This window comes from Staurois parvus, unplaced genomic scaffold, assembly GCF_062004578.1.
Source record: "Staurois parvus isolate SC_StPar_1 unplaced genomic scaffold, SC_StPar_1.0 ptg000697l, whole genome shotgun sequence".
NCBI classification, from domain to species: domain Eukaryota; kingdom Metazoa; phylum Chordata; class Amphibia; order Anura; family Ranidae; genus Staurois; species Staurois parvus.
The window spans coordinates 3,061,588-3,080,481 of NW_028318493.1; the positions used below are offsets into that span (position 1 = coordinate 3,061,588).

An 18,894-nucleotide genomic window follows, 5' to 3' on the forward strand; every position below is an offset into this window, starting at 1 on the left:
CCCAGTCTCCTGACACCCCCGTCCCCTGAACCCCCCCCCGTAATCTGAGCCCCCAGTCCCCTGACACCCCCAGTCCCATGACAACAGTCCCCACCTCTGGCTCCTGAGCCCCCAGTCCCCTAACAGTCCCCACACCTGGCTCTTGAACCCCCCAGTCCCTGACACTCCCCTCTCCCCAGGTTCCTGAGCCCTCCAATTCCATTTCAGTCCCAAGTGTGGGAACCACCATGAGACTGGTGAGCTTGGAAGCCAGGAATGGGGGTGTCAGGGGACTGAGTGGCTCAAGGTCCAAGGGTGGGGACTGGAGGGTTCAGGAGCCTGGGGTGAGGGGGTGCCAGGGGGCTTAAGGGCCAGATATGGGGACTACCATGGGACAGTGGGGCTCAGGAGCCAGAGGTGGGGACTGTCATAGGACTTTGGGTGTCATGGAGCTCAGGGGTGGGGACTGTCATAGGAATTTGAAGGGGGGGGGGTGTCATGAGTCTGGGTGCCTCATATGTAGGGACTGTCGGGAGACTGGAGGGCTCAAGGACCAGGTGTTGGGGCTGTCAAGGGGCCATGTGCAGGGACTACCATGGCACTAGGGGTGGGATCACAAGCAGACGTCCCATCACACTTACCAGCTAGCCTGCAAAGAACAAATTGACCCGGTCTAACAATTCTCACTAAAACAGAGGGTTCACTTGCACACATTTTCAAATATATGTGTAAGTTGCAGAACCTACTCCAAGGCCCCTCTGTATACTGCTCCCTACGTTTGCAGTTTTCACAATCTCTAGGTTGGAGCTTATATAGCAGGGGATAAATTAAGTCGTGGGGGCTGTTAGGGAGCTGGTTGCTCAGGAGCCAGAGATGGGGACTGTCAAGGGACTGGGGAGTTCAGGGTCCTGATGTGGGGGTGTCAGGGGTCTGGGGGGCTAAGGAGAAAGGGGTAGAGACTGCCATGGGATTGTGGGGGTGAGGGGTGTCAGGGGACTGGAGGGCTCAAGAGCCAGCTGTGGGGACTGTCATGGAACTAGGGGGCCCAAGGTCCAGGCATGGGGTTATCAGGGGGCTTAGGGGCAGCTGTGGGGACTACCATGGCACTAGGAGTGGTATGTCTCAGGAGCCAGGGGTGGTGGATGTTGGGACTGGGAGGCTCAGTAGCCAGGGGTAGGGACAGTCATGGGATTGTGGGACTCAGGAGCAAGGGGTGAGGGGAGTCAGGGGGCTGGAGGGTTTAAGGGCCAACTGTGGGAACGGTCATGGAACTGGGGGGCTCCAGGTCCAGGCGTGGGGCTATCAAGGGGCAGATGTGCGGACTACCATGGCACTAGGGGTGGGATATCTCAGGATCCAGGGGTGGTGGATGTCAGGGGACTGGGAGGCTCAGGAGCCAGGGGTAGGGACAGTCATAGGACTGTGGGGCTCAGGAGTAAGGGGTGAGAGGAGTCAGGGGACTGGAGGGTTTAAGGGCCAGCTGTGTGAACTGTCATGGAACTGGGGGCTCAAGGTCCAGGCGTGGGGCTATCAAGGGGCAGCGGTGGGGACTAACATGGCACTAGGGGTGGGATGTCTCAGGAGCCAGAGGTGGTGAATGTCAGTGGGTCAAGGGCTGTTAGGGAACTAGGGGTTCAGGGGCCAAGTGTGGGAACTGTCATGAGACTAGAGGTGGAGTTGTGAAGGACTAGGGGCACTCAGAGGCAGGCACTGTCAAGGCCAGGACTGGGGACTGTTAGGGAACAGGGGAGACTCAGCAGCCAGAAGTAGGGTTATTTGAGGACAGAGACTGTCAGGGAACAGAGGGGACTAACTGACCCAGGCTATGGGGTCTCAGGGGCTCGCCGTAGGGGCTGTCCGGAGACTTGGGGGTCTCAGGGCACTTAAAGTGCTGTATGTAAATAACAAAAAAGACAACTATCCCAAGTCAATCTAAAAGTCTCAAAACGTGTGTTTATTCTTTTTTTTTCTCCTTCCAGTTTTCAAAAATGTCAGAAAGTGAAGAGGATATTTGGAGATACAAATCCATCAGGAAAAAAAGAACAGCAGACAGGCATGTCCAGAAAACAAGTTCCCATGAAAAAACACAAAAAGTGAAGAGAAGCACTGCTAAGAAAACCGGGGTGACAAGGAACACTACAGGTGCCGAGAACAATAAATCACCCAGCAAGAATGGCATCATTATCAGCCCAGTGAAGGAACGGAGTAGTTCAGCATCCGGTACCGGCGGGGAGGACTTGTCTTCGCCAAAAAGGACTTTAAAGAAAGAAAGTAAGAAAGCGAGTCCTTCAACGCCGAAAGAAAAGCACAGCGGGTATTGTCCCAGCTGTCAGATGCCATTCTCTGTTTTGCTGGTGCAGACACCTCGGTGGCATGTAATGGAATGTTTGGACACCCCATCGTGCGCACAGACAGGTACGTAACTCAGCTGAGCGCAAATGGATACATACAGTGTAATGCCTAATAAGTGAGTTGTCTGTAGACCATGTTGTATAGACCAGCATTCCTATACGAGGACTGGGGTCTGTACACATTTGGTAGAACTGTCATTTGAACCTGAGAAGAATGTGGTATGTAAATACCATCTCTGCCTCAGGTCAAAATAAAGACCCCCCCCCCCCTCCCAATTTGTTAATGTAGTGCAGAGGCTTCAACACCTACATTGCATTTTAGCATTCTGAGAGGGGGAGGGGGTTTCCTTATATCCAGCTCGGATCAAAATGAAGATCTGTTCGTATTGCCTGTGTGCAGTTTGATAGCTGCTATTAATGTATAGAAAAGGAAGCAGAGGTGGAATGCTCCCGTCTGATAGAGCGCACTCCATGTGAAGGATCGCTTCCTGCCATAGGGATTGATTTACTAAAACTGGGTAGATTCTGGTGCAGCTGTGCATGGTAGCTTCTAATGCCGGTCATACATGGGTTCAAATTCGACCAATTTTTCGCTCGAAAATGGGACCTAAGAATAATTGGCTGATTTGCGCTCTGTTAGTGGGTCAATGGCACTGATCGATTTTCATAGTTCCTCCCCTTTCAGTCCCATGACTGTCCCTACCCCTTGCTCCTGAGCCTCCCAGTCTCCTGATATCCACCACCCCTGGCTCCTGAGACACGCCAATCCTAGTGCCATGGTAGTCCCCACAGCTGCCCCTGATAGCCCCACGCCTGGACCTTGGGCCCCCTAGTTTCATGACAGTCCCCACAGCTGACTCTTGAGCCCTCCAGTCCCCTGACACCCCTGAGCCCCACAATCCCATGGCTGTCCCTACCCCTGTCTCCTTAGCCCCCCAGACACCTCCACATCAGGACCCTGAGCTGCCCACGTCTGGACCTTGGGCCCCCTAGTTCCATGACAGTCCCCACAGCTGGCTCTTGAGCCCTCCAGTCCCCTGACACCCCTCACCCCTGAGCCCCACAATCCCATGGCTGTCCCTACCCATGTCTCCTTAGCCCCCCAGACACCTGACACCTCCACATCAGGACCCTGAGCTGCCCACGTCTGGACCTTGGGCCCCCTAGTTCCATGACAGTCCCCACAGCTGGCTCTTGAGCCCTCCAGTCCCCTGACACCCCTCACCCCCACAATCCCATAGCTGTCCCTACCCCTGTCTCCTTAGCCCCCCAGACACCTGCCACCTCCACATCAGGACCCTGAGCTGCCCACGCCTGGACCTTGGGCCCCCTAGTTCCATGACAGTCCCCACAGCTGGCTCTTGAGCCCTCCAGTCCTCTGACACCCCTCACCCCTGAGCCCCACAATCCCATGGCTGTCTCTACCCCTGTCTCCTTAGCCCCCCAGACACCTGACACCTCCACATCAGGACCCTGAGCTGCCCACGCCTGGACCTTGGGCCCCCTAGTTCCATGACAGTCCCCAACTCTGGCTCCTGAGCAACCAGTACCCTAACAGCCCCCGCGACTTAATTTATCCCCTGCTATATATGCTCCAACCTAGAGATTGTGAAAACTGCAAACGTAGGGCGCAGTATACAGAGGAGCCTTGGAGTAGGTTGTGCAATGTACACATATATTTGAAAATGTGTGTGTTGGAAAATTCGTGAAAACGAATGATTTTCGACTCAATGATGGTCAAATCGTACGATCATTTTTCCGAAAAGAATATGCAAATGAGCCGTGACCTGGAAGCAACAGAAGTTTCACCTGTTATATGGGGTGAACTTTATGACTTGATCGGCCGATTTTCGAAATCATTGACTGCACCATCGGATTACCGAGCGAACAAAGTTTTCGATTTTTGAACGAAAAATCGTTCGGAATTCGACCCACGTATGGCCTGCATAACTTCAGCTTGTTCAGTTAAGCTTTGACCGAAAAATCCTGGAAGTTGATTGGTTTTCCTGCAGAGCTACACCAGATTGTACAATCTCCAGTTTTAGTAAATGATCCCCGTAGTGTTACCAGGCCGGGTATGAGGAGAAATCTGTAACAAGAACACAGACTGAAATAAAATCCGACAAGGGCTCTAGCCTTCCACTGCCCTCAAAAAAATGCATTTTTTACTTTTGTTATTGGAGATTTTCCCTCTCTTCCTTTCTGATGAGACTTTTGTCATCATGTCAGTAGGAGAAATCTCTCTCTATTTACATTAGTTCTGTCCTCTGAAGAGCGATCTGTGGTAGATCACTTTGCAGAGGGTGTTTAACAGATGGTTGGGAGTCGTTATGTCATCACTTGTTCTTACCTCTCAAATCCAGCGTCACAACCATATGTATTGCATGCCAAAGTGACTGAGGGTATAATTCTTTCCAAGACGAAACGCAAAGGCCATACTGCCTCATATGGCTGCCTATACAGCTTCCAGAATATGTAAACCCAACATTTCCTATTCCTGATATGTGCCTGCTGTACTATGTATTTGTATGAAAAAAGTATTCTGTTCTCTTTGTTTTGCTTCCTTTGTGTAAAATCCCTGGTGTTCCTGCCAGTCCCTCTGCGTTCCTATTAAAAACTGACCACACTAGGCATGGGAGCACAGCGCAGTCAGTTCTCTGGCTGTGCTGGGAACTCAGCCTGCTCTCCTCCAATGATCAGACTTGTCCTGACACGACCCCACCCATAGCCATTTACTGGGAAGATCAGTGTGCTGTTGTTTTTCCTCCCCCATCTCTTTAGGCTCCTTAGGTAGCTGAGATCAGAGGATATGAGAGCATTTATAAAAGCAGGGAAAAAGGTGTTAATACTGTTTTCATGTTTGTAAACAAATGTTTTACCTTTTATTTCTGTTTTAAATGGAATGGGTTGTTTTACAAGGCGAGGGTTCACATATACTTTAACCCCTTGCCCTCCAGAGGATTTACCCCCCTTCCTGACCAGGCCATTTTTTGCAATATGGCGGTGCGTTACTTTAAATGGCAATTGCGCAGTCATGCAACACTGCACCCAAATGAAATTTATGTCCTTTTTTTCCACAAATGGAGCTTTCTTTCGGTGGTATTTGATCGGTTTTTGTGCGGTTTTTATTTTTTGCGCTATAAACAAAAAAAGACCGACAATTTTGAGGAAAAAACAATATTTTTGACTTTTTGTTGTGAAACATGTCCAGTGAAAAAAATCAAATTTGATCATAAATTTAGGCCAAAATGTATTCTACATGTCTTTTGCTAAAAAAAAAACCCCAAAAAACAAATACGTGTAAATTAATTGGTTTACATGAAAGTTACAGTGTCTACAAATGGTGGTATATACACTGGATTTCTTTTTTTTTTTTAATTATTTTTTTTAAATATTAGTAATGGCGGCGATCAGCAACTTATTGCGGGACTGCGGCGGGCATTCTGACACTGGGGAGGAACTGACTTACTGCCACTGACATCCCAATGACACTAATACAGTAATCAGTGCTAATAAAAAGGACTGACACTGTACTAACGGCACTGGGCAGGAAGGGGTTAACATCTGGGGCAACCAAAGGGTTAACCGTGTGCTGTATGTTTTACTGTGTAAGCATGCTGCTTTGTATTGCTCTGCTATGCAAAGCAATACAAAACAGCATGCTGGTGCTGACAGGGGAGAGATCTGTGTTGTTTACATACAGACCTCTCCCCTGTCAGTGTTCCTCGGCGATCTTCGGCTGGGACCCGGTGAATGATGGCTGTAGCTGCCAATGGCAGCACGGGTAGAATGGCACACGTGCCCCCTACCTGGTAATGCAAATCACGTATATATATTTTTTATTTATTTCAGGTACTTATAAAGCGCCTTCAATTTACACAGCACTTTACATATATATTGTACATTCACATCAGTCCCTAACCCTCAAGGGGCGTACAATCTAAGGTCCCTAACTCACATCCATATACTAGGGCCAATTTAGACAGGAGCCAATTAACCTACCAGCATGTCTTTGGAGTGTGAGAGGAAACCGGAGTACCCGGAGGAAACCCACGCAGGCACAGGGAGAACATGCAAATTCCAGGCAGGTGGTGCCGTGGTTGGGATTCGAACCAACGACCAGAGTACTGCCAGGCGGAAGTGCTAACAACTTATTTATTATTATTTATTTCAGGTACTTATATAGAGCTGTCAATTTACGCAGCGCTTAACACATATATATATTGTACATTCACATCAGTCCCTAACACTCAAGGGGTGTACAATCTAAGATCCCTATCTCCCATTCATACATACATATATTAGGGCCAATTTAGACAGGATCCAATTAACCTACCAGCATGTCTTTGGAGTGTGGGAGGAAACCGGAGTACCCAGAGGAAACCCACGCAAGCACAGGGAGAACATGCAAACTCCATGCGGGAGGCGCCAAGGTTGGGAATCAAACCCATGACCCATTTACTGCAAGGCAGACATGCTAACCACTAAGCCACTGTTATATATATATATATATATATATATATATATGATTTTGTGCAGCCCTGCCTCCCTGTAGCAGTAGTTTTGGGTATAGGGCGGACGGGAATCAGTTAAGGGGCAGTAAAAACATGGCTTAACTACCTGCTTTTACCACCCCCAACAGCAAGTGAAGACTTGGCCTTGTGGAGCCCCAGATAGCAGAAAAACCTGACAGACCTTCTCCACTCTATTCAAAATCGCAACAGGCTAAATGTTTTGGCTGGATATACACTTTAACTTTTCAAATGCCATCCTCGGTGTAGATCTTGTCTGTGAGCTCTTTTTGTAGTGTGTGTGTGCGCGTGCGTGTGCGTGTGTGTTCATGGTCAGGCGACTTTGCATAGTTCATTACAGATTTCTTTTCTTTTTTCCTGCAGAATGCCCCGACGGCCTTACCTGCTCATCCACCATTGCCTATCACTACAAACGATACTCTCATTTCCTGCTGGCCCAGAGCAGAGCTGCTGAGCTCTCCCCGTTTCCTCCAGTCTGCACCCCTGATCTGCCTTCTCCTGACGCTGCCAAATCATGTATCCCTAATGGAAGGAATGACACAAAATTCTCACACTCCCAAGGTGCATTCACTAAGAAGACAACGCAGGTGAAATCATCCCGGTCGCAGTCTCCGGCCAGCTCTCAGGGGTCAGTAAAGCAGACTTCGCTCGATGCCTGGCTTTCCTCACCAACCAAATTGTCTCAGAACTCTCTAGACTTATCCCAGGAAGACCCCAGCCAGAAGTGCGCAAGTTTTGTCAATGCTGCTACTTCTCTGGGCTTGTCGCAGAAAGACGAGGCTATGAACGACTGTGCCATCTCCTACTCCCCGCTGGTCAGCGATCAGGAGCTGTTCAGTGATGATGAAGACCTTCCGGCTGGCCCAGTAAAGAGACTCTTTTCTAGCAAATTACCGGCAGACCCTGTAGAGAATATAGAAGAGATCTCTGCTGCGGAGATCTTTATAACTAAAAGCGGAATAAAATCTCCCACTAAGTGCAATGGAATCCACAGTGATACAAGTGCAATAAACAGCCAATGTGCTCAGAGGAATGGAGTCACATGTGTCGCTGATTGCAGCATTGACGGGGATAAATGGTCTGAATGCAGCACACCTGGCTCTGAGGTTAGTGAATGGGCCACAACCCAGCAAGAAGCGGAATGTTGGAGTCGGGATGAGGCTGGTGAGTTACTTGTGTGTTCTGCTGATGGTGATAGAGAAGCGGCTCCACTGAGAGACTCTGGAGAGGCAGTGATAGTACAGAAGGCGTTTTATACGAGTTCTCAGAGGTCCACACAACCGTTTACCACCAACAGGACACACACAAGGGAAAGCCTAACACAACCTGCTTCAACTATGCCTCTGAGCAGGGCTGTGCCATCCAAGGGGATGAAACAAATGGATATTGGAGTCTTCTTTGGCCTGAAACCAAAAGCGGAAGTGAAAGTTCCTTTAAAAACCCAGAGCTTAAATGCCGGCGCTTCCCAGATTGAGGAGAAATGGCCGAGGAGGAGAAATTCTGTAGGATTGCTGGGGGATGCCCATTCTCTCACTGATTGCAATGGAGGGATTCCAGCAACCGCACCATCCGGGACCCAGAGAAGAGAGAGGAAGAGGAAGGCTGTCGGCTCGCTCAGTGATGCAGATTCTCTGACTAATAATACTAATGGGGTTACAGCAACCGCACCATCCGGCACCCAGAGGAGGGAAAGGAAGAGATTCAGACAGAACACAGAGGAGAACAAAGGGAGGAAACAATGTCCTTTCTACAAGAAAATTCCAGGTGATTCTTTATACTGAGACTGAAAAATGAAATGGAAAATGTGCTTTCTGTGTAATCCAAAGCAGTGAACGTATGTGCTGAAATCAAAATGACTGTTTAGCTGTTTCTATTTCTTACTCCCTTTTCTTTGATGTGTGATAGTATGTGATGTGTGATAGTGTGTGGTAGTATGGTGTGATGTGTGGTAGTATGGTGTGATGTGTGGTAGTATGGTGTGATGTGTGGTAGTATGGTGTGATGTGTGGTAGTATGGTGTGATGTGTGGTAGTATGGTATAGTGTGTGATGTGTGGTAGTATGGTATAGTGTGTGATGTGTGGTTGTATGGTATAGTGTGTGATGTGTGGTTGTATGGTATAGTGTGTGATGTGTGGTTGTATGGTATAGTGTGTGATGTGTGGTTGTATGGTGTAGTATGTGATGTGTGGTAGTATGGTGTGATGTGTGGTAGTATGGTATAGTATGTGATGTGTGGTAGTATGGTATGGTATAGTATGTGATGTGTGGTAGTATGGTATGGTATAGTATGTGATGTGTGGTAGTATGTGATGTGTGGTAGTATGTGATGTGTGGTAGTATGGTATAGTGTGTGATGTGTGGTAGTATGTGGATAGTATGTGATGTGTGGTAGTATGTGATGTGTGGTAGTATGGTATAGTATGTGATGTGTGGTTGTATGGTATAGTATGTGATGTGTGGTTGTATGGTATAGTATGTGATGTGTGGTTGTATGGTGTGGTATGTGATGTGTGATAGTATGGTATAGTATGTGTGTGTATATTGCATATGTACATTTTATATACCATAGATAACATGCTGTAAACGCCATCAGAGATGCAGCAAGATGGACTCATTCAAGCACTGGTCTTGCTCACCTTTTTTAAAGGACATTTTCACTTTAAAAAAAATATATATATAATCATGTAACGGGTAAGCAGATACAGTCTAACAGGAAGACTCAAAGAACTATAAGTTGACAGCTGCAAAGGCTGGGACTTGTAGTTCATTCATTCACACAATGTGAATGAATGATACGGCCATGTGGGCTGAGTTTTTGAAAACTGACAGCTAGTAAGGGGAACTTCTCCCTGTTCTGCTGTCACAGAGAGGGAGGGGATCGGGCAGCGGCTGCTGCATGTTCCACTTTAAAAATGGGTGGAACGTAACATGTACCCAAAAGTGAACTTATTCTTTAAATGTGCCAAGTGAATGTGGCTTTTTTTATTTTGTCAATAGCATCTTGAGATTGTCCAGACCAGCAGTGGGCACACATGTATTGCAGTATCGTCTTACCAAGGTTTTGAATTTCAGCTTGGCAATATAGATAAATTTTTTTTTTTTTTTTTTTCCAAGCAGTATTTATTACATTTTTAAACATGTAGTCATAATACAATCTGTTCCTTGTACAAGATAGAAATGTACACCACGAACAAGAGGACATTATAGTTCAGAATAGAAAACTTGGTCTTTGAAAGTGGGGGGATAAGGAGGCAGTTGGCAATCTATTCTTCAGTCCATTTTACACGTAATGTTGCATTATGGATCCAGGTGGAAATGTTCTGGCAAATTGGATCTTTCAGTCTAAATGAAAGCTTTTTGAGCGTAGATTGCCAGAGCTTCAAAAATACAATACAATGTGACCGGCACCCTGTGGAGTTCCTAAGTGGCTTTATAATTCCTTACAGTGAAAGTCCCTGGATAAATGGCTAAATATATGGTTACATTAAACCCCGAATGATGTTTGGTTCGATGAAAAACTGTGGGCATTCAGAATATGAAAGTACTTTCAGGCAGTAGACCGTGCCTGCCGTTCTGACTGCATTGTTTGCTTTTATTCCAGCTGACAGGCCCACTTTATATACTGATACCTGAAGTACTTTTTTTCCTGTTGATGAGCTTAGTAGATCATTACTCTTCTAGCTCATTGCTAGCTACCCTTGTACACAATCTTTTTAAACTGTGAAACTAGCCCATCTTTTCATGTTTTAGGCACAGGTTTTGCGGTTGATGCGTTCCAGTATGGAGCAATAGAAGGATGCTCTGCTTACTTCCTCACCCATTTTCACTCTGATCACTATGGGGGTCTCACTAAGAAATTCCGTTATCCAATCTATTGCAGCAAGGTAAAGTAATGATGTTTATACTTTATGCAGTTCAGTGTGATTTATATTCGTTTCTATTTTGGTTGATATAATCTTCTTACCAGACTATGGAAGTAATTGAATTGATCGATAGAATTGATCTTGAACATATACATTATGTTGTAAAGGTTGCTTTTATATGTCAGCTATTGGCAGTTTCCTATGAAATACCTGGTGATCTGCCAGTCCCCCCTCTTTTCTTTCTGTATCACCATGCTAAGCACAGTAGCAGATCCATGCTGGCATAGTCAGTTTGCACCCCTACATTTTGCTGCCTGGAGATGCAGGAAGCTGTACCAATGTATGGTCTGTCTGTATCTCCAGTAGTTGGCTGCCTTGTCCTAGGGAGAAGGCATAATAATTTCAAGTGGTTGTAAACCCTTACATATGCCCAGCGAAGTGACTGGCCTCAGGTAATACAGAGATGAAAACCTCCTACGTGAGTTGTACCTGTTTATCTGCAGTTTTTTTTTTTTTTTTTTTTTTTTTCCTTCAGCCCTGCTGTGGGCAAGCAGCAGGGCTCGCCTATCAGGTGGAAGCATTTGAGCAGCAGCGCTGCCGCCCAAATGCTTCCACACAGTGCCAGCCTCTCCGCTCCCCCCGCCCACTGTATCCCGGGCTCTGCTTGCCCACCTGCGGGCCCAGGACCGGCTCACCGCTAGTGGCTAGAGAGGAGGGAAGAGAGCGGACACGTCTACTCCCCTCCCCTTCTCGTCCTGACCCAGAAGTTACGTTATGATGTCACTTCCGGGTCCCCATTGAGAGATTCCAGTGTGCACTGCATTACATTCAGGGGAGCAGAGGGGAGACATCCAGGGTCTTTTAAACCTTGGATGTCTCCATAAAGAGAACCTGTCACCAACAAATAATCACATAGGGGACATTTTAGCACCAGACCTCCTCTGTAACACTATACTGATGACTTAGAAGGGGCTTTAAAAGTGTCGCCTATAGAAAATATAGGGTACTGAAGTTCATTGCCATTTCACAAGTGCACGCAAATTTAAGGTTTGACAAGTTGGATATCTGTTTACTTGTTATATTTTATAAAAAAATAGGATAACTTATTGGGGTTTTTTTTGTTTTGTGCTCTAAAATTAACTAACTTGAATTTTTTTTACTGAAATTTTGCGGTAATAACATGCGACGTACAAAATTGGAACTACCAGTATTTTATTCTCTAGGGCCCCTGATTTCAGAAAATATCATGTTTGGGGGTTTTGTATAATCTTCAGGCCTAAAATGATTTTTAATCTTTTCCAAAAAACGGCTCTGGCAGTGAAAGGGATGAAGGATAAGCCCGACACTCCCCTTTCCTGAGGAGCACCCAATCAGTGCTCATTACACTGCAAGGTTTCTCTGCTCCCTGCTAGTCCCTGAGTACAGTGCTGGAGACAGGGAGGGGAGGAGGAGATAAACGTTTAATATGTTTAAAATTGCGCTGTTTAAGTCACCATATAACCCCTTTTTGTTTTTAAAACATTCCTAATATCGCCTCCGATTTTAAATACGGTTTTGGTTAAAAAAAAAAAATATATATATATATTTTTTTTTTAATCTGGACAAGTAGATTGGGACACTGATTTAGCTCTCTGAGATGTTCAAAGTATACAATTTTATAAAGCATATCTGTGCTTTCAGAAAGCAGGGGGCGCGGAGTTGACGTTACACTCTGCAGAGCCCAGTGAAGAGAACTCTGAGAGCTAATTGGAGGAAAGTTTTCCCCCCCCCCCCAGCTGAGGCTGTCAGTCACAGGCTGGAGCTCGCTCTGCTGTCACCTTTTTATCTCTTGGTGTCAGGAAAACATGTCAGAAGTGACTAATGCAGAAGAAATGAGGCAGCCGACAGAAATGACAAGCACACACTATAGAGGAATAGGCTTTCTTCATATTTTGTGTCTGAGGTTTACAACCAACTAGGAGCCTCATTGTCATCCTGTTTTACAGCTCTCAGGATTCAGGACATCTGCATCAGCACAACGTTCCACCCTGTGCTTTTGGAATTCATAGTAATGGAAAGAGCATGCATGCACCAGCTAATATTCAAAAATAAGGCATTTTTGTCGATTTGATTTGTTTTTTTCTTTTTTTTTTTTTTGTTTTGACGATAAACAAAAGCTGTTTGAGGAAGATCTGTCTAAGATGTTTTGGCAGCGATGGGGTTTATGGCTGCTATTGTGTTGTCATATATTTCAAAATCCTAGTTGATCCAAACATAGGGAAAAAAAAAAAAAACAAACTTTAGGCATTGTCCAATGTGGAGATTAATGATTCTACAAGATTGTTTTTTTTTTTTTTTTTTGTGGATTTGAGCTGTAAATATTGAATAGGTTATGTACAATGTAACCTTATTCCTTTTTTTTCTTTTTTTCTTTTTTTCTTTTTTCTTTTTTTCTTTTTTCTTTTTCACTTTTCGTATTACAGATCACAGGGAATCTTGTGGCAAGTAAGTTGCGGGTGGAGAAGGAGTTTATAAACACTTTACCCATGGACACCGAGTGCATTGTGGACAATGTCCAAGTCATCCTGCTAGATGCCAACCAGTACGTAACAGTTTATAATACCATTGGGTCTGCTTTGGTAAGGTTCCTGGTGACTGGCCCTTGTGTGTTCAGGCCAATTGTGGTTTATGGAAGGGCAGTCATGGTGCTTCCTTAAAGCATCACAGCACCTTTCCTCAGTACCAGGGGTGGACTGACAACTCATAGGGCCCCCGGGCAATAGGGGACCATGGGGCCACTATGTCCTTGCCCACACTCAAAAAAAGCCTATAAAAGGTACCAGGGGCATTTCATGGGGCCCCCTACTGACCCCGGGCCCTCGGGCAGTGTTCAAGTTTTCCCCGGGCAGTGTTCAAGTTTCCCCGGGCACAATCAGCGCGATTGCCAGTCTTTAATATAAATAGAACTATGAAGATGTCCCTGCTGTAATCCCTGTACCCTTTGAGAACGTGCATAGCACGAAACGCGTCAGAGGGGCTACAGCAATTGGACATCTTAGCCACCGTTGGTGGCCATCTGTAATCACTGGGGTCAGTATTTTTTCCTTTTGTCTTTTCACCTCTGCTTTGCAAATAAAGTATTTTACGCAGTATCACGCTATGTGATGTCCCTTATTGGGCTCTTTATGAGCACCACCCTTTCGCAGTACTGAGCTTAAGGAGGGACCCCAGAGGTGCATGAATGTCTGAGGAATCAGGGAACCTGGCCATAATGGATGAGTGGTGAGGATCAGAGAACACAGCTTTACCCGAGAGCCAAGGACCTAGATGTATTGGACAAGAAAAGACAACTTCTTTTATGTGTTTTTATAAACGCACTTCTGGTGAGTGCGCATTTCATTTATTTCCCTGTTCATCTTCGGATCATTCATTCTTATTAAAGAAGGAGACCGGACAGAACCTGCACATCACACTTTTTTATGTTTTTGGACACTAGATTTAATAACGCATTTATGAGAATTATAATTTAATGTCTTTATTTTGAAGCAATATTGATATTCGATTACTAATAGCGCTGCACCTTTTCTCTATACGTTGTCTTGGAAGGTTATGTTGGTTGCCTTTTTTGGTGTTCTAGCGGCTTGTATCTGATTTTGACCAGTAAGCGCTCGCTATACAAATCTATATCTAGTGTTCGAATGGTCAGTCCGCCCCTGCTCAGTACTCTAATGGGCACTCAGTCCTGGTGAAAGCAGTAGGCTGGTTCTTGGCAGGAGTTATGCAAATTTGATGGGTGGATGTCGAGTCTGTTGTATGCTGAGCTTCCATGATTGAAAACTGAAATCAAATATATGAAAGGGGCGGGCCAGGGGTAGTCGGGCTGAGGAGGAAAGACCTAGATGGTGCTGGGCATCTACCAGTCAGGAAATGAGGCGGGCTCTGTCTGACTTGTTACAGCTTCTAACTTAAATTGAGAAGCCTACAGTGCGCAGTGATATTGCAAAAAAGAAGTTTCAGTCCCGAAGAGGAGCCTGTACAACCGTGCAAGACTGAGGGTAAGCTGGAGGTCCGCTTTAACCACATGCCGCCCAGCCACTGTATAAATACGTTGGCAGGGCGGCACGGGCAGGCAAAACCACGTTTTAAAACGTGTGTTTTGTAAACCGGTAGGGGGCGTGCGGCCGCCCTACCTGTCCCGCTGATCACAGCCGCAGATGTCAGTCACCGGGTCACAGCCGGTAAGGACCGGCTATCTCCCGGTGATTGGCGGCAATCAGTGACAGAGAGCACAGCTGCAGTAGCTGTGCTTTCTGTCATTTCCCTGACAGCTCGAGGACAAGCTGATCGCGACAGAAGAGTTTCTCTCTCCCGATCAGCCTGTCCCCATCCAGCACACACCCCCGCCCCCTAGTAAAACACTCCCCTCACATAGATAACCCTTTCCCTGAAAAATAAAGTTAACCCCTTCCTCCCCAGTGCCATTAGTACAGTGTCAGTGTCAGTGTTTTTTTTTTTTTTTTTTTTTTTTTTTTGCACTGATCACTGTATTGGTGTCACTGGGGATGTCAGTACCCCCCAGTGTCAGAATGTCTGCCGCAGTCCCGCCATAAGTCGCTGATCGCCGCCATTATTAGTATAAAAAAAAAAACGAAAAATCCCAGTATCTTTCCTGCTATTTGTAAACGCTATAACTTTCACGTAAACCAATTAATTTACACCTATTGGGTTTTTTTTTTTTTAGCAAAGACATGTCGCAGAATGCATTTTGGCAGAAATTTTACTAAATTTGATTTTTAAATTTTTTTTTTTTTTTTTTTTTTTTTTTTACTGGACATGTTTTATAGCAAAAAGTCCAAAATATTGTTTTTTTTTTCCTCAAAATTGTCAGTTTTTTTTTTTTTATAGTGCAAAAAATAAAAACCACACAGGCGATCAAATACCACTGAAAGCTCAATTTGTGGGGAAAAAAAAGGATGTAAATTTCATTTATGTACCGTATTGCATGACCGCGCAATTGTCCGTTAAACTAGCGCAGCGCTGTATAGCAAAAAAATGGCGTAAATTGCAGTATCTATACCAGGGGTGGGCAAACTTTTTGACTTGAGGGCCGCAATGGGTTCATATATTGGACCCGGGGGACGGACCAAGAGTAGATGAATGATGTGTATGTGTCATCCATAGTAAGTATAGTAATATCCCCCATAGTAAGCATAGTAATTAATCCCCCATAGTAATTCATCCCCCATATAGTAATTCATCCCCCATAGTAAGTCCCCAAGTCCCCCCTGTGTCAATTCACTTACCTTTGCTCCGCACGTTCCTCTCGCCGTGTTCCCGCGCCGTTCCGGTCTTCAGGGCGGACTGTGAGAGGAGCCTAGCTCCTCTCACGTTCGTCACGCTGCCCCGCCTACACACATCCTGACAGCCAATCACTGGCTATCAGGATGTGAGTGGCAGCGAGACTGGCCAATCATTGCGGAACAAGAAGTCAGAGGAGGCAGTAGATGAAACTACCCATGACAGGAAGGTAATCAATTTGGCTAATTTTCCACTCAGAAGGGAACATATCTCTTTACTTAATAAGGGTATGTCTTTTTCACCAGTGACCCCCATGGATGAGTTCGAGGTATTTAAAGATGTCAATTTATTTCTGAGAAAAGTTTTTTTAAGAATGATACATGGTAATCCCACTATGTTGGAGGATATGGCTTCGGACTCCTCCATGAAGGACCGCAAGATGCTCGATGTGTTGATGTCTCTCATGGAGGAAAGTGAGGATGGTGATGAGAATGAATTAGATATGGATAATCACAATGAGGTGATTAGAAAAGTTGATCTAAATATTAGGTCGACTAAAATGCCGAAAATACGTTCCAACATGAGGATATCGACATTTCTAGATTTTGTTGCTGATGACCTTAAAAATCTTGAGTGGAAAATGCCAATTGGTGACAATCTTACAATGAAGGAAAGAAAAGCCCTCAAGGAATTAAAAGAGACCAAGAATATTGTAATTAAGAGAAGTGATAAGGGGGGCAATGTAGTTATTCTAAATGAACAAAACTATGTTAAAGAGGTGAAGCGCCTATTGGGAGATTCATCTACGTATAGGAAAGTAGCCACTAACCCGCTTCATGTGGTGGCTAAAAAACTAAACTCCATCTTAACACTGGGAAAAGAGGTGGGCCTTCTAACTAAAAAAAGAGTATGAGTATTTGAGAACTGAAGAATTTAATCACCCTACCTTTTATATTATCCCTAAAATACATAAAAATCAAGAAAATCCCCCAGGTAGACCCATTGTTTCTGCCATTAATGGTCCCCTAGATAAAACAGGGAAATACATTGACCTGTTTCTTAAAGACATGGTTCCAAATCTTCCCTCCTATGTAAGAGACACTAAGGATGTGTTGGCTAAAATTGAAAATTTAATTATCAATGAAAATTCCATTCTAGTGGGAATAGATGTGGAATCACTTTACACATCTATCCCACATGAATGTGGTTTGAGATCGGCTTTCTACTTCCTTGATAAAACATACCCCACTTTAGGAGGACAGAATGAATTTATTAGTGAGTTGTTGGACTTTGCGTTACGACATAATTTTTTCCAATTTAATAATACCTTTTATCAACAGATTAGAGGTACCAGTATGGGAGCACCGTGGGCTCCGGCCTATGCGTGCTTGCATCTAGGTTTTTGGGAGGAGCAGGTCGTCTTCAGATCAACAAGGTTTCTTGTTAATGTCCAGATTTGGTTAAGATATATAGACGATGTGTTCCTCGTTTGGAGAGAAACATCAGAGGAATTAAAACTTTTTATGGAGGAGTTAAATCAAAATCCCTTTAACATTGGACTCACATATGTGTTTGATGAAAGGTGTATCTCCTTTCTGGACTTGGAAATTAGACTTGAGAACGGAAGACTCCTCACAAAGACATATAGGAAACCTACTGCTGCCAATACCCTATTAGAGGCCAGAAGCTATCACCCACGTTCACTGATTTCAGGAATTCCAGTGGGACAGTTTCTGAGATGTCGGAGAAATTGTTCCAATATTCATGACTTTAGGATGGAAGCACAGGATCTTTATAGAAGATTTAGGGAACGGGGATACTCTCACTCTCAAGTTAGAAAAGCTCGGAGACGGGCATATCAAACTGACCGTAAGGATTTATTATCTCCTAAAAAGGAGGAGAAGGTCAAATTAAGTGAGCAACCTGTTAGAATGATAACTCAATTTGGGGCCCAATGGCAAGCTGTAAAACAAATATTAGAAAAACATTGGAAGATTTTAACTCAATGTCCCAAATTGAATAAAATTGTAGGTGAGCGTCCCCTAATGGTAGCAAGAAGAGCACCAAATCTTGGTGACCTCCTTATTCACTCTGATTATCAACCGTTAAAACAGACAACATGGTTAAAATCACGTACTAAAGGGATGTTTAAATGTGGAAAATGTCAAATCTGTAAATATGTGGACCGCACAGACTCTTTTTTTGACTCAAGGAATAGCACTCATTATAAAATTCAAAGTCTTATAAATTGCTCTACAGTGAGAGTATTATACATTTTGACTTGTCCCTGTAAGAAGATGTATATTGGTAAGACAAAAAGACAACTTAAAGTACGAATAGGTGAACATTTCAGAGATATTAGATCTAATGACCCTGAAAGTAATCTTGCCCAACATTATGCTAAATATCATGAAGGTAAATTGGATGGTACAAAAGTGAAAGGTTTCTATGCATTGCATTTCCCTCAAAGGAGAGGTGATTTTGATAGAGAACTGTTAAAAAAGGAGAAATATTGTATATATAAACTTGATACATTGTACCCTAAGGGGTTAAATGTGGAATGTGATCTCCAAGTATTTCTGGATAAATAGATTTATATGGATATGTTTCTCTATATTTCCACATGCTGGTTAAGCTGTGGTAACTCCTCAATCCTGTTAATGGCTGGATAACGTATTAATTGAATTATTGAGGATAATATGTTAACTAAATAATTAAGGTAAGCCTTCTTTGGGGAGATATTTAATTACCCGATGGTACACATTGGGGAGATATTTAATTACCCGATGGTACACATTAAAATATAGGTCTAGAAATGTAGAAGGGACTAACTTTTGAATTATTTTCCTCTCCTCTGGGAATAAATGTACACTAATTAGTGGTTAATTTG

The 18,894-nt window shown here is 44.6% G+C and overlaps 1 protein-coding gene across 3 annotated transcripts in view; it reads left to right on the forward strand.

Moving 5' to 3' along the window:
* Positions 1-18,894, forward strand: part of DCLRE1A (DNA cross-link repair 1A) — a 34,693-nt gene that overhangs the window by 862 nt on the left and 14,937 nt on the right. Inside the window, exons 1-5 of one of the 3 annotated variants that reach the window (XM_089653056.1) lie at positions 62-236; positions 1,959-2,394; positions 7,226-8,626; positions 10,615-10,748; positions 13,190-13,308. In XM_089653056.1, the coding sequence (XP_089509182.1) occupies positions 228-236; positions 1,959-2,394; positions 7,226-8,626; positions 10,615-10,748; positions 13,190-13,308 (2,099 nt within the window). In that variant the 5' untranslated portion in view covers positions 62-227. Of the gene's footprint in view, positions 1-61; positions 237-490; positions 708-1,958; positions 2,395-7,225; positions 8,627-10,614; positions 10,749-13,189; positions 13,309-18,894 lie in introns of those variants that run through there. The other 2 variants (XM_089653058.1, XM_089653057.1) reach the window with 2 other exon arrangements.